At 46.1% G+C, this 24,922-nt stretch overlaps 1 protein-coding gene across 2 annotated transcripts in view; it reads left to right on the top strand.

Annotated features, from left to right (window-relative positions):
• NSD1 (nuclear receptor binding SET domain protein 1) overlaps positions 1-24,922 on the top strand; it is a 68,721-nt gene that overhangs the window by 29,393 nt on the left and 14,406 nt on the right. For both annotated transcript variants that reach the window (XM_068959939.1, XM_009665622.2), the window contains 16 exons: positions 976-1,097; positions 1,245-1,536; positions 3,733-3,842; positions 4,940-5,009; positions 5,786-5,904; positions 10,812-10,955; positions 11,453-11,576; positions 12,137-12,337; positions 13,707-13,886; positions 14,240-14,396; positions 14,693-14,898; positions 15,694-15,806; positions 18,514-18,783; positions 20,125-20,241; positions 21,812-21,953; positions 22,406-22,512. In XM_068959939.1, the coding sequence (XP_068816040.1) occupies positions 976-1,097; positions 1,245-1,536; positions 3,733-3,842; positions 4,940-5,009; positions 5,786-5,904; positions 10,812-10,955; positions 11,453-11,576; positions 12,137-12,337; positions 13,707-13,886; positions 14,240-14,396; positions 14,693-14,898; positions 15,694-15,806; positions 18,514-18,783; positions 20,125-20,241; positions 21,812-21,953; positions 22,406-22,512 (2,474 nt within the window). The remainder of the gene's footprint in view (positions 1-975; positions 1,098-1,244; positions 1,537-3,732; positions 3,843-4,939; positions 5,010-5,785; positions 5,905-10,811; positions 10,956-11,452; positions 11,577-12,136; positions 12,338-13,706; positions 13,887-14,239; positions 14,397-14,692; positions 14,899-15,693; positions 15,807-18,513; positions 18,784-20,124; positions 20,242-21,811; positions 21,954-22,405; positions 22,513-24,922) is intronic.

Below are 24,922 nucleotides of genomic sequence, written 5' to 3'. Positions count from 1 at the left end.
ATCTTTTGAGGATATTGTTTACTAATTCTGAAAGCTGACCAAATGACTCTTCCACCTTGATTAGAGGTACTCCAGAAAGCGACAAAAAGGAATAAACTTGCATCATCTTGCTTCTGAAACTTGCTGAGCAGAGCTGGCGTAGTGTGTCAGGGCTCTTTTTTTGAAGCTCACCATGTGTCGAGATGATGTGAGGAAGTATAGCGTGGGGTGGTTGTGCTTGTTTTGGGGGAGTCCCCGTTACCAGATTTTTCCCTTGTGAAGGTGTAGTGCTGTTCAAACTTACAGAAGACATCTGAGCCCTGAAGAGCTTCCAGTCTACTGTAGACTGATCTGTTCACTCCCTGGTCATCCTGATTTCATTGTAGAATCTGTTGGGAAGCAAGGGGAATAAACAGGCTCGCAGCAGCACAGTGGGAATTGTAGGCTCTTGTAGGATGGTAGTGTAGAAGAGGATGTGGTGCTAGGGAGGAAGGGGAAGGAGCTAGATGTGTTAGTAGTGAAATTAGTAACTGAACTGTGTTAGGGGAAAACAACGTTCTCCCGTTGCCCCCACACTAAAAACCAAAGGAGTGTGGGTTAACAGGAAAAGTAGTGCAAAGAGTCTGAGTGGCTAATCAGACTTAGGCTTGGGTTACCCTACTGCAAGAATGTTAGATGTCATTCGTCTAAGGAGATGAGTGGAATTCCTTGAAGCTTCTCAGTCAGTCAGATAGCTAATGTTTTTTTAATTCTCACCTGAATTCCTACTTGAAGTCCCTTAGGTCCTTAAAAATCCCACCTGCTATGTCAGGATTATGGAGAATATGAAGCTCAAAGATTATAAGGCTGTATCAAAGAATGAAGTCACAGGGCTCTTTCCACATGGAGCCTCTGGAAGAGAAGGCAGGAGCAGCTATTATCTGCAGATCATAAGGAGAATTTTGTCTTGTGATCTTCTCAGAAACATAGTCTTGAAGCTGCTTTCCTTTTTCTTAGTACATTCAGAGAGGAAGCGCCTTAGAAAGCCAAGTAAACGGCTTCTGGAATACGCAGAAGAATATGATCACATATTTGCACCCAAGAAAAAATCAAAGAAGGGCCAGGAGCAATTGCGGAAGGTAGGTTAAGGCAAATAAGCTCTTCGTGGCTGTTTCTCTAGGGCTCTGGTTTGTGTCCCTTTGATATGTTCTTGCTTGGTGAGTTTTCTTGGTGTGTGCAGTGCTCTGTAGGATAGATGCTTTCATCTCCATGTTTTGCTACGTTAGGTGAATTCTGTGGTGAAGTCTGAATTTGAAGGACGTCTTCCCGCACAGCGCAGTCCTGGAAGCGATGCCCAGCGAGGGCAGAGCCCTTTGGTTTCAACTCCATCTTCAACCAAAGAGTCCCCTCCAATCCTTGAAGCAGAGTGCTCCCTCTCAGAACTAGGATCCCATTCCACAGATCCCACTGACCAACTTTTAGAAGGACATTCAGACTTGCCAGAGCTGGTGCTGTCTTCCTCAGATGTTTCTGAAGTTTCTGCTTCTCCAGAAGCAGAGGAGAGATTCCTGAAAACAGGTAACTTGCAGGTTGTGTGATTCTACGCACAAAAGTGAACATGTCACAAGTTCAGCGGAAATCGTTGCTTCAGTCAGAATGAAAAAGGTTAATAACTGTTGATCTATTTTTTTACTTTGCTGCATTCAGTGGTCATTACTGCTGCTTGAAAGGGAGAGGACAGGTGAAGTGGGTGGCCCAGTGAGTTGATTCATTACATTTGTGATTTTAGCATTCTCTGATATGGTGTCTCCCTTTTGTTGTGGCCCAGAATGCCCCTTTATCCAAATGAAGGTGGCCATGGCTCCTTTTCTGAATCCTTGTCATCTTTGCTTGCCTTGTGCTTGCAAACAGTTACGTTCCTTTTAGCTTGGAGGAGTCTCGTTGCTGTTAAAACGTTTTGGATGAGCATTGCTGTGCAGTTGATGTGTGCAAAGTGTGATCTTTTGCATAGGTAATGGGCTGACCTTTTGGTCTTATAGCGAGCTTAGGGAACTGCAGCACAGAATTCCCTCCTGAACTTTATTTTTTTTTTAGAGATTCTAAGTATGTGAAGAAGTTGTCAGAGACTTGCACAAGCAGCTGCATGTGACTGCAAGGCCAGGGCACTGGCATTCAGCAAGGCACTGTATATGAAGAGAGACTGTGATCTCATCAACGTGTATAAGTATCTGAAGGGGGGGGTGTCGAGAGGATGAGGCTAGTCTCTTCTCCGTGGTGCCCAGCGACAGGACAAGAGGCAATGGGCAGAAACTGAAGCACAGGAAGTTCCATCTAAACCTGAGAAAAAACTTCTTTACTGTGAGGGTGACAGAGCACTGGCACAGGTCGCCCAGAGAGGTGGTGGAGTCTCCTTCGCTGGAGATATTCAAAACCCGTCTGGATGTGATCCTGGGCAATATGCTCTAGAGGACCCTGCTTGAGCAGGGAGGTTGGACTAGATGATCTCCAGAGGTCCCTTCCAACCTAAACGATTCTGTGATTCTGTGATCTGATGGACTTTTCACTTTTCAGCAGTCAGTGTCAGAGTACACCTAACAGTATGTTCTCCGGTAGCGTCTAAAGATACGTCCAGGGGAAAAGCCTTGGTGTTCTGGCTACACTAACTTGTAGGGAATGCTGTATCTGTTCTACAGGCCTACTGTAAAAGTAAACCAAGCAGGAAATTGAGCAGGCAGAAAGGTATAGGTGCAGGAAGATCAGTTAGCCTGTTCTTTTTGTAAGGGGCTTGTGAGTATCAGAAGGAAATGTGAAGTTGGAGAGGATTAAAGGAGGAAAAAATGGGGACGTGAACCCGAGGTTGGGGATACAGGGGAACAGTGCAGAGCGCAGCAGAGGGAGCAGACAGCCGGTGAGCAGAGGGCGCACAGCTCTTCCCACTTCTAAGAGAACTCTTTTGCTAATGCACACGGAGAGCCCAAGCTGTGGGCAAAGAGGCTTACCTTGAGAGTGATGCCGTGTTGTCCCTTCATGAGGCATCTGAGGCATGAGCAGTGCAAGCAGAGGTGTGTGTTATAGGAAGGACATGGCTGAGGATGAGAAAGGAAGGAGATGAACAGGGTATGAGTAGCCTGTTTCTGTGAATTGAATTGCGCTTCATAACACCATAATTCCCTGGTCATTTAAAGTTTATACTGTTGCCTAAATTAGTGGCTGGTCTGCGGTCTGGTAGCTTGTGACCTCCTGAGTGCTAGCAAAAAAGCTTGAGCAGGATCTGGAAACTGATGAAGATTGAAACATTTTTTTTTTTTTCCCTCCCCCAGTAGTTTTTAACCAGGATCAGGCCCTTACGCTTGCGCAGCCTACATAGCGTGAATGCTGCTGTGAGTAATGGGGGAATGGGAGCAGGAGAAGGCAGGGCTACATCTGTGGTGGGACTGGTATATGCCAGATCTAAGTGATTCTGAAATTATAATCTGAATTGCACTGCCAGAATATGTTACTTGCTGGTATTAACTTCATAGTCTATCTTCTGTGGATAGATTTTTGTTTAAATACTTAATATTGAAGTATGCCAGAAGGTCATAGCAGGCGGAGGTCCATTTTAGTGGAAGCTGTGGAGGTGCAGATAATTGATATCTCTGCCCAAGGAGCTTATAATCCAAAGGACAAGGTGAAGCAGGTTAAGAGTTTTGAACTTTTGGTTGGTATTTGTTTAATGGTGTTAGTCTATTGAAGAAAATCCTCATTTATCTAACAAAAAGAGTTTTATTGCAGGAAACTTCGAAAGCAAGCGTCAAAGGAAGCCCACTAAAAAGCTTTTGGAATCTAATGATTTGGACACTGCCTTTATGCCAAAGAAGGAGGAGTGGACTCCGCCAAAGAAGGTACTTCCCTTGCAGTGTTTTGAAAGCTAGATAGAAAGTGAGTGCAGATAGCACGCTCTCCTGAATGAGGCGTGCAGTGCAATGGACTGTGGTTTTTTGTGGCTGTGGTCCAGGAGGGAAGGTCCACCCTTCCCGAAGGTGTTGGTTGCTGTGTTATGATGAAGAAATCTCTTGGATACGGTGTTCCCTACCCCTCCCCACTTGTAATGTGGGTTGGGGAGTTCTGGCTGTAAAACCTCCTCTCTTTATTGATATGTATGGGAAAAGGATCTGTTTGAACGCTGGCTGGGAAGGCGTGAGCAGAAATGTTCTGGACAGGGGTTTTCTGTCACAGGGAATCCTTATTATGTTGCAGTGTAGCGTTAGCGTGAACCAAAGGCTTTGTCCTTTTCTGTCAGATTTCCTCTGAATAGCGTTTCTTTCGTTACCCTCCCCAGTGGCCTGGTGAATGGTACAGCAGTGTACAGCTTGTAGCAGGATGGAGGCTTGAGTTGTATCGCACGTGCAGTATACAGTGCTTGGTTCAGATTTTTAAATAAAATGCAGGTCTTTTCTGCTAAATACTCAATGTTCATTCAGTGACATGGTTTGAAAAAAGAATTATGAAGAGTTACTTCAAGTGTTGCGCCTGTACAAGACTTGTCAGTGTTCCTAAGGTTTATTAAGAGCAGTCTTGCTTTCCTTGTTCTCTCCCTGTTGGGCACAGTTAAGGTCGCAGTAGTGCGGATGCCAGTGTATTTCAGTCATAGGCTGCATACAGATGTAAAAGCAGGAGAGAGTCTCTACCCCCAGCAACTTGCAGGATGTTAGCAGCCTTTCCAGAAGAGCTCAGGAAACAGCGGGTGATGCTGGCCAGCATGAGACACAGCAGACTCGGCATTCCTCCCTTCCCAGAGACTGTTGACTTTTCCATGTGGGATCTATCAAACACAGAAACCAAATGTTTTCTTGTACAGTCTCTAATCACTGATGAATTTATGATCTGAAATGTTACTTGTTGCAGTTGTTTGTAAAAGTGCTGAGTGGTTGAGGAACGTGCATCTCCGATTTGCATCTGATTGCAGCTGGTGAATTGTGTCTGTGTTATGTTTTTGTAGGGCACTGGCCCTTCGGAGAGTGACAGCTCTGAGCTGTACTCACCAGCCCACTTCTTGGACCTGGGAGAAGGTAAGTAAAGACAGGGCTGTGTGGGTAAACTGTTGACACTGTTTGGATTAGTGCCTGTGGTTTTAGCATGTGTGCAAGGGCTTGCATGTCCTGGGCTCTCAGAGGGTACTTTCCTCAGCTGAGAGAGTGGCAGAAGGTATAGGTACTGAGATCTTTTATCAAAGGTGCTGTTTTGTCTGACTCCCCTATAGAAAGTGGAAATGCAGGGTTCAAAATTCTCCAGGAAGATGTTCACTGCTCATTCTTAGTCTGAGTGCTTGAAGGAAACCCATCACCATGGGTCCTGTATCAAGGCAGTGTCTTTTGCCTGATGGTATGTTGTGACCAGTGGCTGCTGTGTCCCATGAAGAATTATGTAGTTGAATTGTATTTTTTCCTCCCTGCATTGGTGTCGCGATGTTGTTGATGTGAGAAGGGTTTTTGTTGCAGTGGGGTGGGGGGAGATAATCATCAACATTTGATTAGTAATTTAAACTTTGTATTGGTAACTTCTCGAGACTGTCCCCCAGCAAGAAAGAAAGTCAGAGTGATGTTTTTTTGGCAGCTCAGCAGAAGAAGCTTAGACCAGTATGAATCAATGTTGTCCAGGTCTTCTGACAGTTGCAGGACAGAGAGCAGGCTGCCTGGAGGCTAATGTTGCCCCAGGCCTTACAACCTCCACAGCAGTAGGACCTAGCCTGAAACTGTCAGCAGGAGTGTGGAATTTGCTGGTAGTGCCTGTAGCAAGAGTTGTTATTTCTGCATTTGTCTTGAGTGGTATTTCTGTCCCTTGCCAGCTCCCGAAAAGCTCTTGGAGAAGCAGCGGAAGAGGAAGAGACAGCGCCATGCCTCTGTTGCGATGCACACCAAGAAGGAGAGAAATGAGGAAGGGCTGGGGGAGGCCCCACACTCTGAGGTACTGTTGAGTCCTCCTACACGCTGTGATGTCTGTAACTTGTCTGCTACTTCTCAGGGCACTGTGCAGAACCAAGGCCAGGTAGTCTTTGGCTGGCTGAATGTGAGGTTGGTGTTTCAGTTGGGACTTTGTCTCACTGATGGAGTGGCATGAGCCTGGGGTTGAAGCTGAAGGTACCACCTTGATTTAGTAGCTATTTGATGGTGACTGCTTAACTCGGGCTCAATTTTTAAGCTGCTACTCAGCTAATTCTCCAGGAGGGAGGCTGTTCTGATCTGACAAAGCCAGGTTTTGCCTGGCGTTTTGCTTTGCACCTCAGAAGATCTTGCTGTAAAAGGTCTTGTCTGCTGGTGGTGGGAATCTTGCCCTTTTACACATCCATATGAAGTGCATGCCCCTAGCATGCTACGGTGAGCTGAAGATCCACGTTGGAGGGGATGGGGGGAGGGCCTTATGTGGTTGCTTGCAGGAGCCCCTCATTACATTCTGCCATCAGAACGGGGTGACTGGGGCAACTCCCTTCTGCTGCATCCCAGCAGAGCTGGCATACAAATATCTCTGACAAGCGCATTTTGCCTTTTAGGAATGAGCCAGGTATCACCAAGTGTAGGGGAAGCAAGACTTTTCCTGGGAGAGGCGGGACACCTCTGGGCCTCCCACCATCGCCTCTCTTCCAGTGGCCCAGGTTGAGCAGCAGGCTGTTCTGTCAGGATAGTCAGTATGTATTTCAGGAGACAATTATAGACGTATACTGTTATATTTGTTACTGTTATACAGCTTCCAGCAGAGCACAAGCGGCACACCACTTACCTGAGCAGTGCCAGCCACCCTGCTGTCTGCTGCTACTGCTTTTTGAGAAGGGCATTTCTGATGGGGGTGATGAAGTTTGGGGTAATAGCCCTGTGCTGGGCAATCCTTCCTGCGCTATTTTTAGCGCACAGGTCATTCTGTTGTTTCTGAAGTGTGCTCACCTGGAATCGTGTTTCAAGAAGCCTGTACCAGTATCTTTGCCAATGCTTGGGGGGTAGTTAACGCTATCTGCTATTAGACACCCACTAAGATGCTGGCTTAGTTCAGAGCGAGCATATTCTCCATGCATCTTCTATAGGGAAGAAATGAGGGGGCAGTTCAGAGCACCAGAGTAGCTAGGCCAAAGCTCTGAATCTCTCACTCACTGTTCACTGCAGAGGAAGCCCAGGGAGTCTTAACTGCTTCCAGCTTTAGACATCTGTGTGGAGTACCTGAAGTTAGGTAATGTCAGTGCTTGGCACCTTTTACCAGCATCCATTTCTCTGTGCTTGGGGGTCTCTTGAGCCACTTGGCGTAGGTGGGTGCACGGGTACTGGTGAGTATTGGGTTGCTGTGGAGATGCAATTACACTTTCAGTTGGAATTCAGACCATGCCGGTCCCTAAGTGACTGTCCACACGCCAGGCAAGGAGCCCCCCTTTCTGCTGAATGGTGCTGGAAGAAATAGATGGTCTGGTGATACAGCACAGTGAAGTCTTGGATCCAGCTGCTTTCAGAGGAAAAGAGGGCAGAGGAAAGCCTATCCGCCTGGGCTGAACTAGGCAGCTTTCTCTGTCCTTGCCTGTCGATGGAGCCAGGAGTGCAAGTTCACAACTTCAGGGCAGCAAGAGACTGAGAGAAGGGGATGGAAAATGCTGTTGAAATGGTTGTCAAGGTTGTGAGCCAAGGTCAGGCTGTGCCAGAGAACAGGCCAGGCTCTGGAGGATGTGCCAGATGCAGCAGCAGAAATAGCTCTGGAAGAAGACCCAAGATGAGAGACCTGCCCTCTATAGGAGGTATGTAGTTTTGCAGTGCTCACACACTGGGTAGGGGAGAAGAAGGGGAACAGTGTGACAGGTTCTTTTGAGTCACGGCCTTGGCTGGCGATTCCCTTCTCCCTGTTCTCAAAGCGCAAATATCTGGCCTTGCCTATCTTTCTCAGCTCTGGCATTGCCTTCCGTATGTGATTGTAGGGAGCATTGATTCAAATAAGACTTAAGGTTTCTGGTGTGTGAAGCTTGCAGACTGGCCAGATATTTGTAGAACTAAATAGGATAGATTTAGATTGAAAGGGTCAAGGCTAGAGCATGCTGCGCCACACTGCGCAATTTGGGCCTGGTTGTTAGCGTTTTTGCTACCAGCAAATGCTACCAGCTCTGATGATGGGGGGGTTGCTGGTTAATGTTATATAGTTCTAGATGCATTTTATTCTACTGTTCCATTAACACATGAAACGTGGCCATCAGGGTTCAAAACAAGTACTCCTAGCAGCTGTGGGCCAGAAGGATAGAAAGATGAACCAATTCAAAATCCCTCATGCCTCTGTCTGTAGCTCGTCTGAATCTCTCCCCTTCCCTCCTTCCAAGACTCTCTTGAACGTTTGCTACAGCAGGAAGCTAATGTCATTAATCACAGGAGCGGTGCTCGTTTACCAGCACCCTGTACCTCCTGAAGTGGATCCTCAGTGACTGGGAGGGGAGCTGAGCTCACTTTGTGTCTGTAACCCTGGGGCACCAGAGTGAGCAGACGCAGTAGCTGAGATTGTTTGCCAGTACCTGTAGCTGATTAACTCTGCTCTTGTTCTTCGTTACAGTGACCCCTGCAACCCCGAGGTCACTGCTGAGCTGAGCAGAAGAGGGAGCACGAATGTAGGAATAGGAGGACCTGAGCTATACCCAGTCCCTGGAGTGCTGGTCTCCAGTGCTGCTCCTGGAGCTGCAGGCTGATATGGAAGAGAGGGCTGGCAATGCATGCAGACTCAAGGCAGAAGTAACCACATGAATTTTAGGGCACCAAATCCAGTGTTTGGGCCAGAGAGCTGTCTTGTGACAGACTGTGTCCTTGCTAGCAGAAATAAGGCTGCAGGAGCAGAGGTATCATAGGCAGCACTTCAAAAGATGCTATTGGGTACAGAGGCAAAGGTGGCAGCAGTGTTGTTGGCGGCTTTTTATACCAATGTGGTGCAGACCTTTCCTGTCCCTCCACCGGGGCTGTGTGATAGGGTGGCAGCAGCTTAAAAGCTCTTTCTCAGTATTCCCCCAGGCTATATTGCTGCCAGCCTTCCAGCGTGTTTGTGATGATAGTCTGTGAGGTTGTACGCTGTATGGCATATTGGATTGGCACTAGTTTGTAGCTGGGAATTTGCTTTTTGGTGCTCAATAAAGGAAGTTTGTACCATTCATCTTTGCATTGTGTGTTTTAATATGCCGTCAGTACATCTGTGCTTCATTGCTCCACAGAACTCACATGGCTTTACAATATCCCAAAATGAAAGCATACTGTTGCATCCAAGGAATGAAAAAACAAGCAGAGGAAGCAACATTATCTGGCCGGGATACCAACTCCAAGTTCTTCCTACTTAGGGACATAAAGCTTTCCCAAAATTTGTTTTGCCCAGACTAATAATGTGTCCAGAGTGTATTTAGTTCAACTTTCAAGTTGTATTCACATATATCCTAGCATTAACGGCACCACAGTTCTGACTGGTATTCTCCCATACAGAAAGTGGTGCAAAGCTCCCTTTCATGCTTGCTGTGTGAATACTCTCTACTGGGTAGCCTCAAGCATATTGAGAGTGATGGCTGCTACTCTGACAGCAGTTTGAATTCCTGACAAGGTCTTCAAGGTGTACAGTACATATCTGGATATACACTGGATACGGCTTTGTGACCCAAGGAGGAACTGGTGACTAGCCACTGAGATCCCTTGGCTATCTGTGCAGTGGACTGGGTTATTTTTAATTTAAAAAAAAAAAAAAGAAAGGCAGACTTCTCTGAAATGTTCTTGCTCAAAGTACTTAGCCAGTTTCTAAGCAATATATTGGTGCAGTGGTGAAAGTCCCTTAAGACTTACCCACTATGGAGTAGCAGCTGGGGCTCATAAAAGACTGCAGAAGTATTGCCTAGATTGTACCTAAAAGCTCAGAAGTTGGAGTGGTCGTTTCCTAGCTGTTAGTCATCTGTCCTGATGAAAGTGAAGGATGTTCTGCCATGTCCCAGCTGCAGAACAGCAGTATTTTGTGGTGGCGACCAGTATCTCTAGCACAGCTGCTGCTCTCCTTCCCTTAAACAGTCTCTGGGCAGGTCCTGCATGCATGTTAGAGGGTGTCCTTCCACCTTGGGAAATGTTGTGGCCTTTTTGGCGGGCTTTGCCAACTTGGCCCATGTGAGTGCAAACTGAATTCATGGAGTGAATCTCCATGATGCAGTCTGTCTGTCTTTCTGCAGGATGCTCGCTCTGTTAGACGTTACAGTCAGTGTTGTCACAGTCACTCAGGTCATGTGCTTACTACAGACTTGCCACCTCAAGCAGGATGGGTAGTGTAAATGCCCTGCTTTGTTGTTCATATTAGGGTAGGCCTGCTAATTCATAGTGCTATGGGCCTTGAGTACCTGTGTAGGTGTGTTTTGCAGGGGTAGTACAAGCTGAGAAGAGTCTGGAGAAAGCTAGCTTATTTGCTGGGTGAAATCTCAATGAAGATTGTTTGAAGGTTCTCATTTGCATTTCCATTGCAAGCAGACATCATGATGTGGGACAGTTCTCTGGCATTGGGTGGAGGGCATGTTTTTCGGACTCTTCCAGCCTGCTTGGTTGGTTTCTGTGCAGGGTAATCTCTCTTCCGCAGCCATGATGGAATCCATTTTCAGAGAGGGGTTACACATAGCAAAATAGTTGCACTGAATGTGTATTTTTTTTAATGATTTAATAAACTAAGACCTCTTTCCTTCCCTTCCTTAAAAATGTTGGTGGAATTGTATAGGGGTGTTCTCTCCAGGGTGGGTAACAAAGCCTGCAGTGCAGCATGCAGGCTGACTGCCAAACCTGTATGTGCTTGATAGCTGCATTTGCAAGTCAGGGCAGGAAATACTGACAGCCCCAATTCTGGATTTCTTTTTAAAGGGGGAGACATCAGTTCATGGGACTGCTGCAAGCCCCAAAGAGGGTAATGAAGAGGGGTCTGAGAATGACCATGGAGTGCCTTCATCCAAAAAGATGCAGGGGGAGCGTGGAGGAGGAGCAGCTCTCAAGGAGAACGTGTGTCAGGTAGTGTCTTTGAAGGGCTGTCTTTGAAACTTTGCCACCCTTAAGTTTTCTCGTGTAAGTTCTGGCATGCACTAGTGCCCCAGCTAACCAGGTAGCCTCAAGGCACATCTTAAAGAGTTAATCAGCTTTTCATGCTCTTGTGTGAGGGTTGTGCAGTTCTAGAGGCTCTGAGTATCCTTTAACTAGTAACATCCCTTGTTCTGAACTGAGCCTTTCTTATGCGAGCATCTCTCATCCTGCTAAAAGTTAAGGATGTGAGAAAGGAAAACATGGACAACAATATGACTTTAGCTGATGCACGGTAGCAGGGACTAGATAGCAAGTGCCAGTGGTGGTGCGGAAACCACCCAAACATACTGGAGCAAGGAGAGCTCAGAACCTTTCTGCAGGGTCTCTCTGCTGGCAGTCCTGGCCAGTGCACAGGTTGCTGCTGTTGTCTGGGATTAGCTGGGGATGGGGGGTTGCTCAGAGCTGATGGTGTGCTTCCTTCCCTGTAGATCTGCGAGAAGCCAGGGGAATTGCTGCTGTGTGAGGCGCAGTGCTGTGGTGCTTTCCACCTGCAGTGCCTTGGGCTCTCCGAGATGCCAAAGGGCAAATTCATCTGCAATGAGTGTTCCACAGGTATGCAGCCTTTGTCAGTGCAGAAGGACAGGGTGCTTACCTGCTCTTTTCTTCACTGGAGTGTTTGTGCCTGCAGTAGGGCCGTTAACTGCCTCTCAGTCCTCTGCTTATTGATTTAATGTTTGATAATTGCTTTCCAATTAACTGGTCTCACTGTTGAGCAAATAATCTTCAGGCAGGTGGGGTAGGAAGAAGGGAATGTCCAGATGCTAGTGGGAAAGAGAAAGGGAAAATTTATATCTGGTGTTAGGGAGAAAAGAGCGGTAGGGAAGATGAGTCCAGGGTAAGCTGGAGAGGGGGAAATATCTAAGCGGAGTTGTTGATTTTTCTTTTCTCTTCTCCCAGCTCCAGCCTGTGATCACAACTATAACGATCTTTGTTTCCATTTGGAGTTGTATTGCAGCTGCAGGCAAGACCAGCCTGCTGCAGAGAGCAGTGCTTTGGGATACGTGCAGCGGGTTGGGAAGTCACACTGCGCTAATATGTAGCGTGGCGGAGGTGGCAGGTTTTCATTTAGTTCTGCTCTGTGACTGGTGTTATGTCTACCGCTCTTTCTCTAGGGGTCCATACCTGCTTTGTGTGCAAGAGCAGTGGGGAAGATGTAAAACGGTGCTTGCTGCCCCTCTGTGGGAAATATTACCATGAGGACTGCATACAGAAGTATCCGCCCACGGTCCTGCAGAACAAGGGCTTCCGATGCTCTCTGCACATATGTATGACTTGTCATGCTGCTAACCCAGCAAACATCTCTGCATCTAAAGGTACTATAATTCTCTAGAGTGGTCCTGGGAGGCAGTCAGAACCCTTTTTGTTCTGTCTCGTGCCCCCTGGGCTGTTAAGTGATCTGTTAGTTGTTTGTGTTGATTTTCTGTCCTTGCCATGCTGCCTGCTGTAGCATTTGCTGGGGAGCAGCTCCTCTCCAGTGACGGGGCGGGGGAAGTGTCCGTATTTGAGGTTGCTGCTCATCAGCACTCCTGATGGTCAGAGGTGGCAACGAAAATGTTCTTGTCTGTCCAGATACTTGGCTGCCTGCACGTCCAGCAATGCCACATTCCTTTCTGGTTTTTTGAATAAGTCTCTGGAGCTGTACGGACTCTCTCACGTTTCTCCTACTTACTTTTCACTGTGATAGTGCTACAATCACTCCCTGCTTAGCAGCACTCACTATCAAGGCAATGGTATAGAAAACAGCATAGTACTAATTTTGGTATTGTTTTCCTTCCCTTTTTTCTTTAACACAAAATCATCTTGTAGTGACACCCTTGGGTTAAGCTTCTCAGGGAAGTGTTTGAGCTGTTCACAGCAATACCTTGACCCCTTTTTTCCCCCATGATTAAGCTTAAAACTTTTATATGTGTCTTGTATATTGGCTTCCAAAACTGCCTGTCTTTAAATCCTTGGTATCTTAAGACTGGTAACAATAGTATTAGCTGTATTTTTATCCTTGAGCTCTGCTATGTCTGTCCTTTTTTCCCCACATACTAATACTCAGTGTAATAAAAGTCACCAGGGCCTCAAGCCCACAGCTGACCCCTTCTCCACTGAACGTTTGCCTTGTCTTTGCTCTGGCTGCTTCTCAGTGGTCCAATTTACCCCTTTCCTGTGATCTCTTCTCCCTGTTAGTAGTCTCCTGTGAGGAACTGAACAGAAGCACTGGAAATTTTTGAATATATTAGGTCTTTAGCAGATTCTAAATTCTCGATTCTGGAATTTTGCAGTAAAGTAGTGAGGCGAGTGTTGATGTTTTCAAAAGCCACACAGATTGTTTTCCTGATGTTCAGCTAAGCGCTTGGAACACCCCCTCTGTCATTACTGTCTGAACTACTTTACTAATTATTTGTGTGTGAGAGGAAACAGTCCTTGTCTGTGTGCTCTTGCACTGTTTGTGTAGTGCATGCAGGAGGTTTTTTACTTCTAAATAATAGGTTTTGTTACTCACTGGATTCCTATCAAATTATTTAATGTATGTCATGGATTGTCTATGAAAATTGAAGGTCAGTTTCTGTTTCCAAAAATCACACACAGTTACTTGTTTGGTGCTCGAATGCCAACAGAGACTGGTTTTGAGAGGAAATGAAAACTTGACCTCCTTCAGGGGCTCACTATGTTCCTGACGTGTTCGGCTGCTAGGTCGCTTGATGCGCTGTGTGCGGTGTCCAGTGGCGTACCACTCCAACGACTTCTGCCTTGCTGCTGGATCCGTGGTCCTTGCCTCCAACAGCATCATCTGCCCCAATCACTTCACTGCGCGGAGGGGCTGTCGCAACCATGAGCACGTCAACGTCAGCTGGTGCTTTGTCTGCTCGGAAGGTGAGACTTTCGCCGAGCGAGGCCCCAATGTAAATGATAAACAGTAACAGAAGCGCTATCGGAAGAGCTCATTGTAGCAGGCAGAAGCTTTACCTGTACAAAGTGTGCCAATGGAAACGGAAGAGAACAGGTTGTCTTCCTATCCATCTCTATTGAAATCTGACTTCAGGCTAGGACTTTTTCTGGATTCTTAAAGAGGTTCTTTGTGCAACAAGAGTATGGCATGAGCTGTTGAAAAGGGTTTGCAGAAAGGCGTTATACCTTTTTGCTAGCTGTTTGATTCCCTCTAGAAATATAGAGGCCAGTGCTTCTGCACAGTGACTCTGACAAATACCTCCTCCTTTTCTTTGTAGGGGGCAGCCTTTTATGCTGCGAGTCGTGCCCAGCTGCGTTTCACCGTGAGTGTCTAAACATTGAGATGCCAGAGGGAAGCTGGTATTGTAATGATTGCAAGGCAGGCAAAAAGCCACACTACAAGGAAGTAGTCTGGGTGAAAGTTGGACGCTACAGGTAGGTGAAGGCAGAGCAGACATCTCCCCTTTCCTTCTTCATGTGGTGCTCACGGTGTCTGAGATGAGAAACTGCTCCCTTTTGTAGGGTACAGTGCAGCAGCCTCTGACTTATTTCTATGCATGCAGCTGCTAGTAAAGTGCATGCTTTCCTCAACCCATGGCCTCTTCTTTCCCTACCAGCCTTGGTTATTGCCCTCGCACAGTTCTTTACCCATGCCTCTCAAGCCAGTAGCATGCATCTGACTCCATTGCAAGTGGGGAAGTCTGAGGTTTCATCTGCCCTTCCCTCTGTAGGTGGTGGCCAGCTGAGATTTGCCATCCCAGGACAATTCCCGTTAACATCCAGAAAATGAAACATGACATTGGCGAGTTCCCTGTGCTGTTCTTCGGCTCCAAGGATTACCTGTGGACCCACCAAGCCCGTGTGTTCCCTTACATGGAAGGGGATGTCAGCAGCAAAGACAAGATGGGGAAAGGTGTGGATGGCATATACAAGAAAGGTAACTCATCTCAATCCAAGGAGGTACATGATGGCTCCATGCTCTGTTTCTCTTCTTTCCCATTTGGAGAAGTGGTGTTCTTATGAGAGAGATAATGATGTTTTAGAGTTAAAGCTAAACTAAATTTGCAGAATAAACTGCTTTTTACCTATCATCCATTCCACCCAACGTTTTCATACGTCAGAGCTCATGCAGGGTGCACAGATCTTGAACTCTTCTCCAGCTCTGCCCCAGCTGCTCGAAGTCTGGGTAAGCTGCTGCTGTGTCAGCTTCCCTGTGTCTAATACAGACATTATCTGTATATAAAAATCCACTTAAGAGCTGTGAATGGAGCTGCCTGACACCTCTTCACAAAAGCAGGCAAAATTAGATGACGGTTTGGATGCTTCATCACCCTCAGGCAAGTCCCTTATTGTAACTCCTGTGACTGCCTCACTGTGTCGGCCTTTTTTTCATGCCCATCTAGTGAACCTCTTCCTTTCCCTCCAGAGCAACATGGAGCTCTCTGCTGGGGAGGTTTGGCTGTGGAGGGTGAAAGCTGGCCTTCTGAATGCGTGCAGCTCTGTGTTGTCAGTGGAGCTATCAGTTCATGATTGCTGATGAACCTTTCCTGTGAGAGTCCAGCTCAGACACTGTTGGGCCGTTCGCAGAAATTGTGCTCAAGATCACGGTAACACAGGCTGCCCGCTTAGGAGAGTGCAAGTGCCTGGGCTTTGCCTGCTGGATGGGCACTCGCAGCCTGTCTCTGTGCGCGCAGAGAGAGTTCCTTGTAACACACCCTGTTCTTTCACTCAGCTCTTCAGGAAGCTGCAGTAAGATTTGAAGAGTTGAAGGCACAGAAAGAACTGAGACAGCTTCAGGAAGACAAAAAGAATGACAAGAAACCTCCTCCCTACAAACACATCAAGGTGAGGGCAAGTTGGGGAGGACGTGTGCAGAAGAGAAGTGTTGAGCTATCGGTGCAGGTTATTTACAGGTATGCAGAAACATTTCTACTGTTTGCACATCTGGCTGCATTTGAAGGTTACTTTGGTCCCACTGGCATCTTCAGACATGCTCCACAGAAAGGATTCATGTATCAGCAGAGCTGTGTGGAAGCTGGACACCAGTAATAGAGGTACTCTGATATACTGGAACAGATCTGGACATCCCTGTTCCATGTCAGTTGTGGGTGAAAGAAGAGTGTCTCTTCCTTGGGGACTTAAGGCAGAGCGCTAGTAAAATGTGCAGTGTGCCCAAGTACTGTGTGCTACCGGTGCAAGGTGGGCTTCCCACATGGTGTGGGAAAGCAGTTGAGTTGAGGTACAGTGGAGCAGAGCTGTGGGAAAGATGGTAACCCACACTGGAGCTTGGTAGTATCTTGTTTCATCTCTCCTGTTGTTTCAGGGTGTTTTGTAGCAATTGCTGACTGAACAGAACCACTAAAGCAGATGTATGTGTTGGAATATCAACCCTTCTGCTGAGTTTTGGGAAACTGTTCAGATTTAGGGCTATGTTTTGAGATAGATTTGGAGCAGTAATAGAAGAGAGTACTACAAGATGGAGATGACTAAGGAAGGGGGAGAGGTAGGGCTGAGGAGGTTCATGCACTTGAGGTGTGGGCCCAGCTGGGATGCAGCGTGATCAGAAACCCAGCGATTCCAGGACTGTGTTCCTTTTTTTGTTGTCTCCTTCTGCTCCTTCCCTTTTTTATGTGGCAAAGTGTGAAAGCTCAACTGATTGCTGGACCTTTCTGTTTCTAGCCAGGATTTCTAGGCAGGCAGGTAGATCCTGCATGACTTACTGTCCAGTGTAAAGAATACAACTGAATGCTGTGGCACTGTGCCAGCAGCATGGGCCAGGCAGCTCCAGTGGTGGAAATCCTGTTTCTCGTTAAAGGTATTTTTAAGTCTGTTTCTGGCTGCAACACAAAGAAATTGTGGAAACAGTTTGGAGCCTTTTGGATAGTCTTTTAATATAAATAATAATAGTCATGGCCATTAGCCACGACAGTTGTTCTTCTGAGGTCTGGGTACAAGCTGTTTGTCTCTGTGAAAGCAAAGGAAACTTGGCCAGAGCATACCATGAGTTAGGCAAGGCTTTAGGGTGGAATGGCAGAAGGTAGCTGTGTCCAGTCCCTTGCCTGGCCTTCTAAAGAGATCAGCACCTCAGTCTAACGTGAGGAACACCGACACAGGAGACTGCTGCAAAGTACAGTTGGGATCCTTCATGACACCAGGATTAGGGCCATGGCTTGTCCAAGCATCTCGCTGTTTGGGAACTGATTTTGTACCAGTAATGTCTGAGATTAGGGCCTTTCATGCTGGGAGGATGATCTTGCATAGACAACACTGCAGTTTGGAGTGGCAGTGCCAGAGTCAGCGAAGGCACCTCTGTCTGCTCGGTGCTGAACAGTGCTAATGTTGAGAGTCTCTCATTGCTCTATCAAAGTGATGAGCTAACAGTCTAAATAAGAGATGAGAAGCAGCAGAGGAGAGGAACACAGAGTGACAAGGAAGGTCACAGATGGGAGGCAGTAATAGGAGGAAGAGACTGCAATAATAGGAAGAGGAGACTGCATGTGTTAGAGAGATTAACCTGGGGTGTCTGATTGATTTGCTTTTAAACAAAGAAAGAGGATAAGGCCTAGGCCAGCCTGTGGCAGGCTGCCAGCACAGAAACTTTGCTCTGTGGGTGGGACTTGAGAAATTGTGTGGGGGCTGGAATAGTTTTGCTATTCCTTCATGTTCTGGGAGAGGAAAGGGACCTGGTGGTATTGCTCACCCATGGAACGTACAGCAAGGAGCTTTTCTTCAGTGTCTCTCTCCAAAGTCCTGACTCTCTGTTGCCTGCCTTTCAGTGTTCGCTGCCTTTAACCAAAACCAAAGGACCCTGCTCGTGCCACAGACAAGCCAGTCGCTTCTCCACCTGGTGCTGCACTCTGCTTCCTTCAGGAGCGGTTTTTAGAGAGCTCCTTGGCTTAACTCTGAGCTCCTGTTTGGGCCTCTCAACCCCGGCCTTGTCTGATTTTCCTTTCATTTACACCTGCAGGAAAGTTGGGTAGGGAAATAACTGCTTGTGTCCTGGTGCGTAGGTAGGCCCTCTGTACGCTGCCGCAGGTATGCAAGCCTGGCTCTCATAGTGACAGCCGAGAGCACAAAACAGCTGGAAGGTAACAGATGCAAAGAGGAGGGCTATAAGGAAAAGCTGAGGAGAAAGACCTGACTCCCAGGGACTGGAGAAGGTGCTGTTTCACACAGTGAATGCTTGGTGTCAGTCACAGGTGTAGTGTGTACCCAGCCTGAGCACTGGGCTGCGTGGGGTCAGACTGGGCTCCTTGTAGCCACCGTGGTGCTGGGAGGGGGACACTGCAGTCTCTCCCCACTCAGGGGATACAGAATGCACCCTGCACCAGGTGGTGCTAATGGGGGACCTACATCCTCCTTAGGTCTTTCCTCTACATGTATGCATCTTGAAATAATGTGCCTAGAAGTACCAGTATATTTTCGTCCGACACCTTGCTGTAACTAACTTACGCTGCAGCCTGTAAGTTCGTAGGCAACGGTTAACAGTAGCGGTGACTGTCATGAGAAACTGTTGTTCCTAAATAGCTAACATCCTTTGTGTGCATTCAAGGTAAACCGTCCAGTGGGTAAGGTGCAGATCTTCACTGCAGACCTGTCAGAAATACCACGTTGCAATTGCAAACCAACAGATGAGAACCCGTGTGGCCTGGACTCGGAGTGCATCAATCGCATGTTGCTCTACGAATGCCATCCCATGGTCTGCCCTGCTGGGGAACGCTGTCAGAACCAGTGCTTTTCCAAACGGCAGTATCCTGAGGTACAAATTTTCCGCACGCTGGCACGAGGCTGGGGCTTGCAAGCCAAAACGGACATTAGAAAAGTAAGTGCTCTGTTTCTACATTTAATTCCCGCTTGCCACAGCGTCAATTTTAATAGATATCTTCAAACGTCTTCCATGATTTGAAAAATACTTTCTTGCTGTAGAATGTCATTTATGAAAGAAATAGATGAGTTTAACTTTTCCAGTCCTGACAAGAATGTTCTGGCTTAGCTAAGTACATAGTTTGTATGTTAATGTAACAGGCTAACAGATGATCATTTGATTTATCTGCTTGTATGGAGAGATATTAAAGTGATGAACATTTATGAATACACGGGAACCCTGGCCTGAAGATAGTGCTTGGGATTTCCAGACAAGGAATAGCGTTTCTTCCCCACCTCCACCCCCATTCTTGAATAGCCAGGGTCTTCTAACATGAGAATCTTGTTACCGAGACCAGGCCTTGGCTCTTACAAAGGCAGAATGTTGTGGAGATGGCTATAATTATTGCTGAAACTAGTATCTCCAGGCAGCTGAAACATTTTTTTTTCTTTTTTTTTTAATCCGGAGAGTAGTTATTCTGTGGCTACACATCTGTGCTGAATGAAGAAGGAAGAGTATTATAACAACCCCAAAGCAAAGAAATGATGAATTGAAACAGAGGACAATTAGATAGCATAGTAGGAAAGGAATGTCTGAAGGAGGAGGAGTTTGGAGAACATACTGTGGAGAAGGGCTTGATACCAGTAGGAAAAGTGCAAGAGTCTGTCCTATTTAGGCTCCACTGCCTGCTGTGACATAGGTTGAAGGATTTATTTGCCATTCCATGCACCTGTTTTGTTTCTCTTTTAACTGTCAGTGTGGAAACTGCAAAACTCCTTTATTTAATGGAGGCACCTCTTGGCTCCGGGGGAGCAGAGCTGTGGTTCCCTTTAACGGCTGAAGTACTTTGCTACAGGCGAACTCCACGGAATTACTGCAGGAGGGGGTGCCCTAGGTGTATTATGCTCCTCAGTGTTGCAGGTCCCAAAATGGATATTGCTTCCAACTGAAATGCAGTTGTGTAGTATTTTGAATTTTGCCGCAAAAAAAAAGCTATCTGTGGTTTCCTTTATGCTATTCCTGAACGTTCATTCTTTCCATAGCACAAAGAATAATATGATGGCTGTTGTTGCTTTATTTAGTTTACTTCATGTTATTTGTTGCGTATGTGAAATGGCTGTATAATTCAGGGCTCTTAGTGAAGGCTGTAGGTCAAACTGACTGCAAAGCACAGAGGAAGGTTGTTAGGAAAAAGTTTCTACAAAGGAAACAGGAACTAAGTTTTAGCACAGAGCTGGATGTCCCTCTCTCCTGGAGGGAATTTTTTGTATCAACAGCCTGTTGTTTTCTCTTGGGCAGGGTGAATTTGTTAATGAGTATGTTGGGGAGCTAATTGATGAAGAAGAGTGCCGAGCCCGAATCCGCTATGCTCAGGAGCATGACATCACCAATTTCTACATGTTGACACTGGATAAGGTATGTGGAAAGAATTTCTCTTGCCAAGATCCTAGGCAGAAGTGAAATGATATTTCAAGGGCTGCGTGATAGCGGTCTCGTAGTAAGTATAAAGGTGCCAAGAGTGCTGATGAGCTGGTATGCATTTTCACTGAGATGAAAGCTAAAAGAATGGACTGACTGTGCAGTGGAGAAGGTTCAGGCTGGACATTAGGACCAGGTGCAAAGTCTAAAACAACTTCACTGGAGTTTATTCAGAAGAGGTGAGACGGTTGTCTGGGGGCAGTTGTCTGAGGATCATGCACATAAACAGGGTGAATTTCATAACCTAAGGGTCCTTCCCAGCAGCTGAACCATGCATAGTCCAGGACTAGGCTGGTGAGTGCTGGAGAAGACAGCAGCCCTCAGATATACAGCACCAGACACAGGGGGACCCTTGTTTTAAGTTCAGGACCTAGGCCTTGCACGTTAAAGGAGAGAGGGAGCGAGTTTGCTACAGCCATAGAGTGGTTCTTAATGGGTCCTGAAGGCCCAGTTGCTAGCGTAAGTTCCTGGCTTTTAGGGGTAAGTAGATTTGTCAGCTGCTTTCCATGCTTTGTCACTCAGGCTTGGAAAGATCTGAAGAAAACCCTTAATGCAGGCATAGGAAAAAAATGTGGAGCGTGGAACAGGATAACAGTTTGACTGCTTTCTAGCTCTCCCTTTCCCTCTGTCTTCCTTCTTGTTAGAAGCTGAGATTGGCTGTATGTTGTTCTCATTTGGAAGCCTTTGGGGCAATTGCTTTTCTTCTCAGTTTAAGCATCGTGGGACCTTGACTCTCCCAGACGTCCCATACCTAAGAATTGTCCTGTTGCACAAGCTAGCTAAAGACTTTGCAGCAGTCAGAAATACAGATATGTGCTCTACGCTGCAGATGTGCATGAGAAAACTGCATTGTCAGGACAAAAGCTGACCTCTTGTCAGCACTAGGTGTGTAGACAGGGCAAAGGAGAAGAAAAAAGGGGCTTTTCCACGCTGACGTCCACAAATGAGTCACTCATGATGAAGTATGGCCCAGCTCATAATGAATTCACGTGTATTGTGTCCTTCAACATATGCTTTCTGTGCTGAGAAAACTGGCTCTGTCCACTGATTAGACTCCTTGTTTGGCTGATGGGTGGGAGCAGGAAAAAAATCAAGTATTAGTATCTCCTGAGTCAGCAACTCACTGTGGCAAAACCAATCTCCATTGCAACTCCTCTCTCCTCTCTGACAGTGTCTGACAAGTCCTAATACACTGTACAGAGGTGTTGTCACCTCATACATCACGTACTGTTCCTGTTTCCTGCTGTTCATTAAACTATAAGAAGTAGGAGCTGATATTTTGCTTTTAAGCAGAAGTTAGGGTCTGGCCACAGAGCGGCACCTGTCACTTACGCTTGGTTAAAGTGTGCATACGTTCTCAGGTGCTTTGTAAGTGTCACCAACTGTCTCTGTGCACGCTTTGCACTACTGTGAAATGCTTTCTTGGCACGCTGTTACCTGTGCTGGAATGGCTTGAGCTGGAGATACCACTTACGGACTGTGATTTTCTTTCCCTTTGCAATTCTAGGATCGAATCATTGATGCCGGGCCAAAGGGCAATTACGCTCGGTTCATGAACCATTGCTGCCAGCCAAACTGTGAGACTCAGAAATGGTGTGTGAATGGTGACACTCGAGTTGGTCTCTTCGCGCTTGTAAATATCAAAGCTGGTAAGGAACCCACCTAGCAGTACCTGCAATGAAGGGTTCTGTAAGGAAAGGGGAAGGTTTGTGGCTCACTGGGAACATACTTAATTTTTCTGTTTTCACGTAGGCCTTCATGAGACAAAACACCAGCACTGACGTAGTGAAACACATACGTCCATGGTATAAATGGAGGTTCATGGGTATAATTTACAGAACCAAGAAACGGAACTAAGAGTGTGCCACAGCATGGGGTTGAATGCACTTTTCAGCTCTAGTATGTGGTAGGAGAGGGGGGTTGCACTGAATTCTCAATCCCTACAGAGCTACAGGAAGAGTAACAGTTGATAAATACTTGCATAGTTGTGTCAGTCTTTTGTGTCATCATATTTCAAATGTACTTTAGCAGTGGCAATAAGACATTCTGCTACATAGTTTGTTACAACTCGTCTTCTGTTTTTGATTTGCTTTTGCGTTAGGAACTGAGCTGACCTTTAACTACAACCTGGAGTGTTTGGGAAATGGAAAGACAGTTTGCAAATGTGGTGCTCCAAATTGCAGTGGCTTCCTGGGAGTGCGGCCAAAGGTACGATGCCTCTTTTTAAACTCTTCTTCCAAACGATCTCTTCGCATAGAAGTGGAGCGTTTGCTTCAGAGATTTTCGGTGTGGACATGAGAACATTGCTTGAACTGAGATGAACGTTCAAGCTTTTGATCTCAGACGTGCAGCTCTTAGATCTCAATTATTAGAGTTGGAGTTGCTACAAATAATCACAGGAAGCTGTATTTTATGATAAAAAATAAATGAAAGTTTTTTCAGAGTTTTCTTCTCATTGTCGTGGCAATTTCCATCTTGCTAAAGAGGGAGAGGACAGGCATGTAAAAGACTTCTATCAGATAACGAAGCAACCTTAGCTGAGCCTGTTTCCCCAAGTAAAGGCCTGAGTAAATTGTGAGCATACTTGGAAGGCCAGCAAACCCATATTTCTTTAGACTGGAGTTAGAAATGCCTTATAGCTGGAAGGCTTCTGCATCACCATCTTTCCCGCAATAGGAAAGTTCTTTTTTTTTCTTTTACTTAAACAATGAAAGTGTACACATCAGACAGGAATAGGAAATTTGCCATATCTACTGTAGAAGAATCACTAGTTTTTAGAACTTGCAGACTTTTGAGAACTTAATTTTGTAACTGTAATGTTGCAGTAACAGGAATTGATTTCAATTACCTTGCTTGTGTGAGCTGGTTCTCACTGGGAAGAGGAAACGACAGAAGCAGTTGGCTGAGTTCCCAGCTGTCATCAGCTAAAGCTGTGTCTCAGCTGTTGGTTTGTTTCAGGAGACTACGTTGGTTATACTCACAGTTCACTTCTAAAAGTGATCTTTCTAACTGTGAGTTTGGAAGAACACTTGCGAGTCTATTGTACTGCAGTGAAAAAGTGAGAATCTCTAAAGTGTAGCTTAGGACCTTGTTTAGGACATTCAAATTAGTTGTGAAAAGTTTTTTTTTTCTCTTTGTATTCATGTGGCTGAAAAGCAGGAGAGAATAGGTAAAAGGTAGGGATAGTTTAGGTGGGGCCTTCCAATTGAATGATTTATTCGCCTATATTTTCAGTATGACTAAAAAGGCCTGACTCGTCCCTATTGTCAATCGGCATGTGGGTACAAAACTAGAAATATTCATATGTGAAAGGGAAGCAAATGTGAAATGCAGTACATTCATGGCAGGGCAGCTGGACCATCACCACTGCAGAATCCTGAAACTGTAGGTCTGGTGACGAAGGTTTTTAAACAATTCTATTTTTATCTTGATTGGATCTTGACTGGAGAATGACCAAAAGAGTGCCTAATATTTATGGAGAATAAAGGCATCCAAAAAATCAACTAGTAGGTCTCATCTCAGCATACAGAGATATTCTACATGCAGCATGTAGAACACGTACTTGGACAGAAAGATGCATGGAAAATGGCATACAATTTAGTTTGTATCTATCAAAGAGTAATCTGGATAAACAAAACTGATAGTTCTTTGATAAGACCGCTGATTGGGCACAGGAAGGTGTCATCTATCTGGACTTGAGCAGAGTGTTTGATACAGTGGCAGACGGTCTGGAGAGGGTCGTTATTACAGGGATTAGGCCTTTGCTAAGGAGCTCAGTCGAAAAGGGGTGGCAGTGTGGGCACTGAAAGAGGAAGTGTTAGGCCAGGAAAGTAAGTACTTAGGCCATTTAGCCATCAGCCTTGGGACCAGTCGTGGTTATTTCATTATTGTCTCTAGCACAGGTGTTAGAAGCCTGCTGATTTAGGTGTGCTGATGGCACAAAGATATCAGGCGTCATCAGTGGAGGAGAAGACTGGACAATTGCAAAGGAAAAACTGAGTACTAGAAATGGGATGAAATTTAGTGATTCAGTATGCCAGAACACACACCTGGAGGGTAATAGCAAAAACAAATCTGCAATAAGGAGGTCATCAATGAGAAATAATGATGCAGAAGGAGCTCTTGTGCTGTTGTGTCACAGCATGCCTGTGAGCTGCTGCTGCGATGCAGCTGTTAAAAAAGCAAACGCAGTCAGGGTTCTTTGGAGAGAGGTATTTCCAGCTCAGTTAGAGAAGTGTTAATGTTGCTGTACACAGTCCTGTGAGGCATCATCTGAAGTAGTGTATGTAATTCTGTAACTTGTGTTTGGGAGAGATGAACTCAATGCAGGCAGAGAAAAGTCATTAGGAAGATTGGGGAGATCAAGACTGTAGAAGAGTTTAGTTTGTGAGGACTGTGACTGCTGCCTGTAAGTGTATCCTGGTGGTTACTTCAGGGACAGAGAAAAACTTCTTCGGGAAAAGAACAGTATTGACACAAGAACAAATAGGTCTAACCTAATTGCAAATAAATTCAGGCTGAAAATAAGGAGAGGGGTGAGAACATCAAAATGTGCAGGAAGGGCCTGGAACGAACTCCTCGTTGAGAGTCATGGAGACCCAACTGCTTAGAGAGCCTG

This window comes from Struthio camelus, chromosome 13 (genome assembly GCF_040807025.1).
Source record: "Struthio camelus isolate bStrCam1 chromosome 13, bStrCam1.hap1, whole genome shotgun sequence".
NCBI classification, from domain to species: domain Eukaryota; kingdom Metazoa; phylum Chordata; class Aves; order Struthioniformes; family Struthionidae; genus Struthio; species Struthio camelus.
This window is presented reverse-complemented; position numbering and strand designations above follow the sequence as displayed.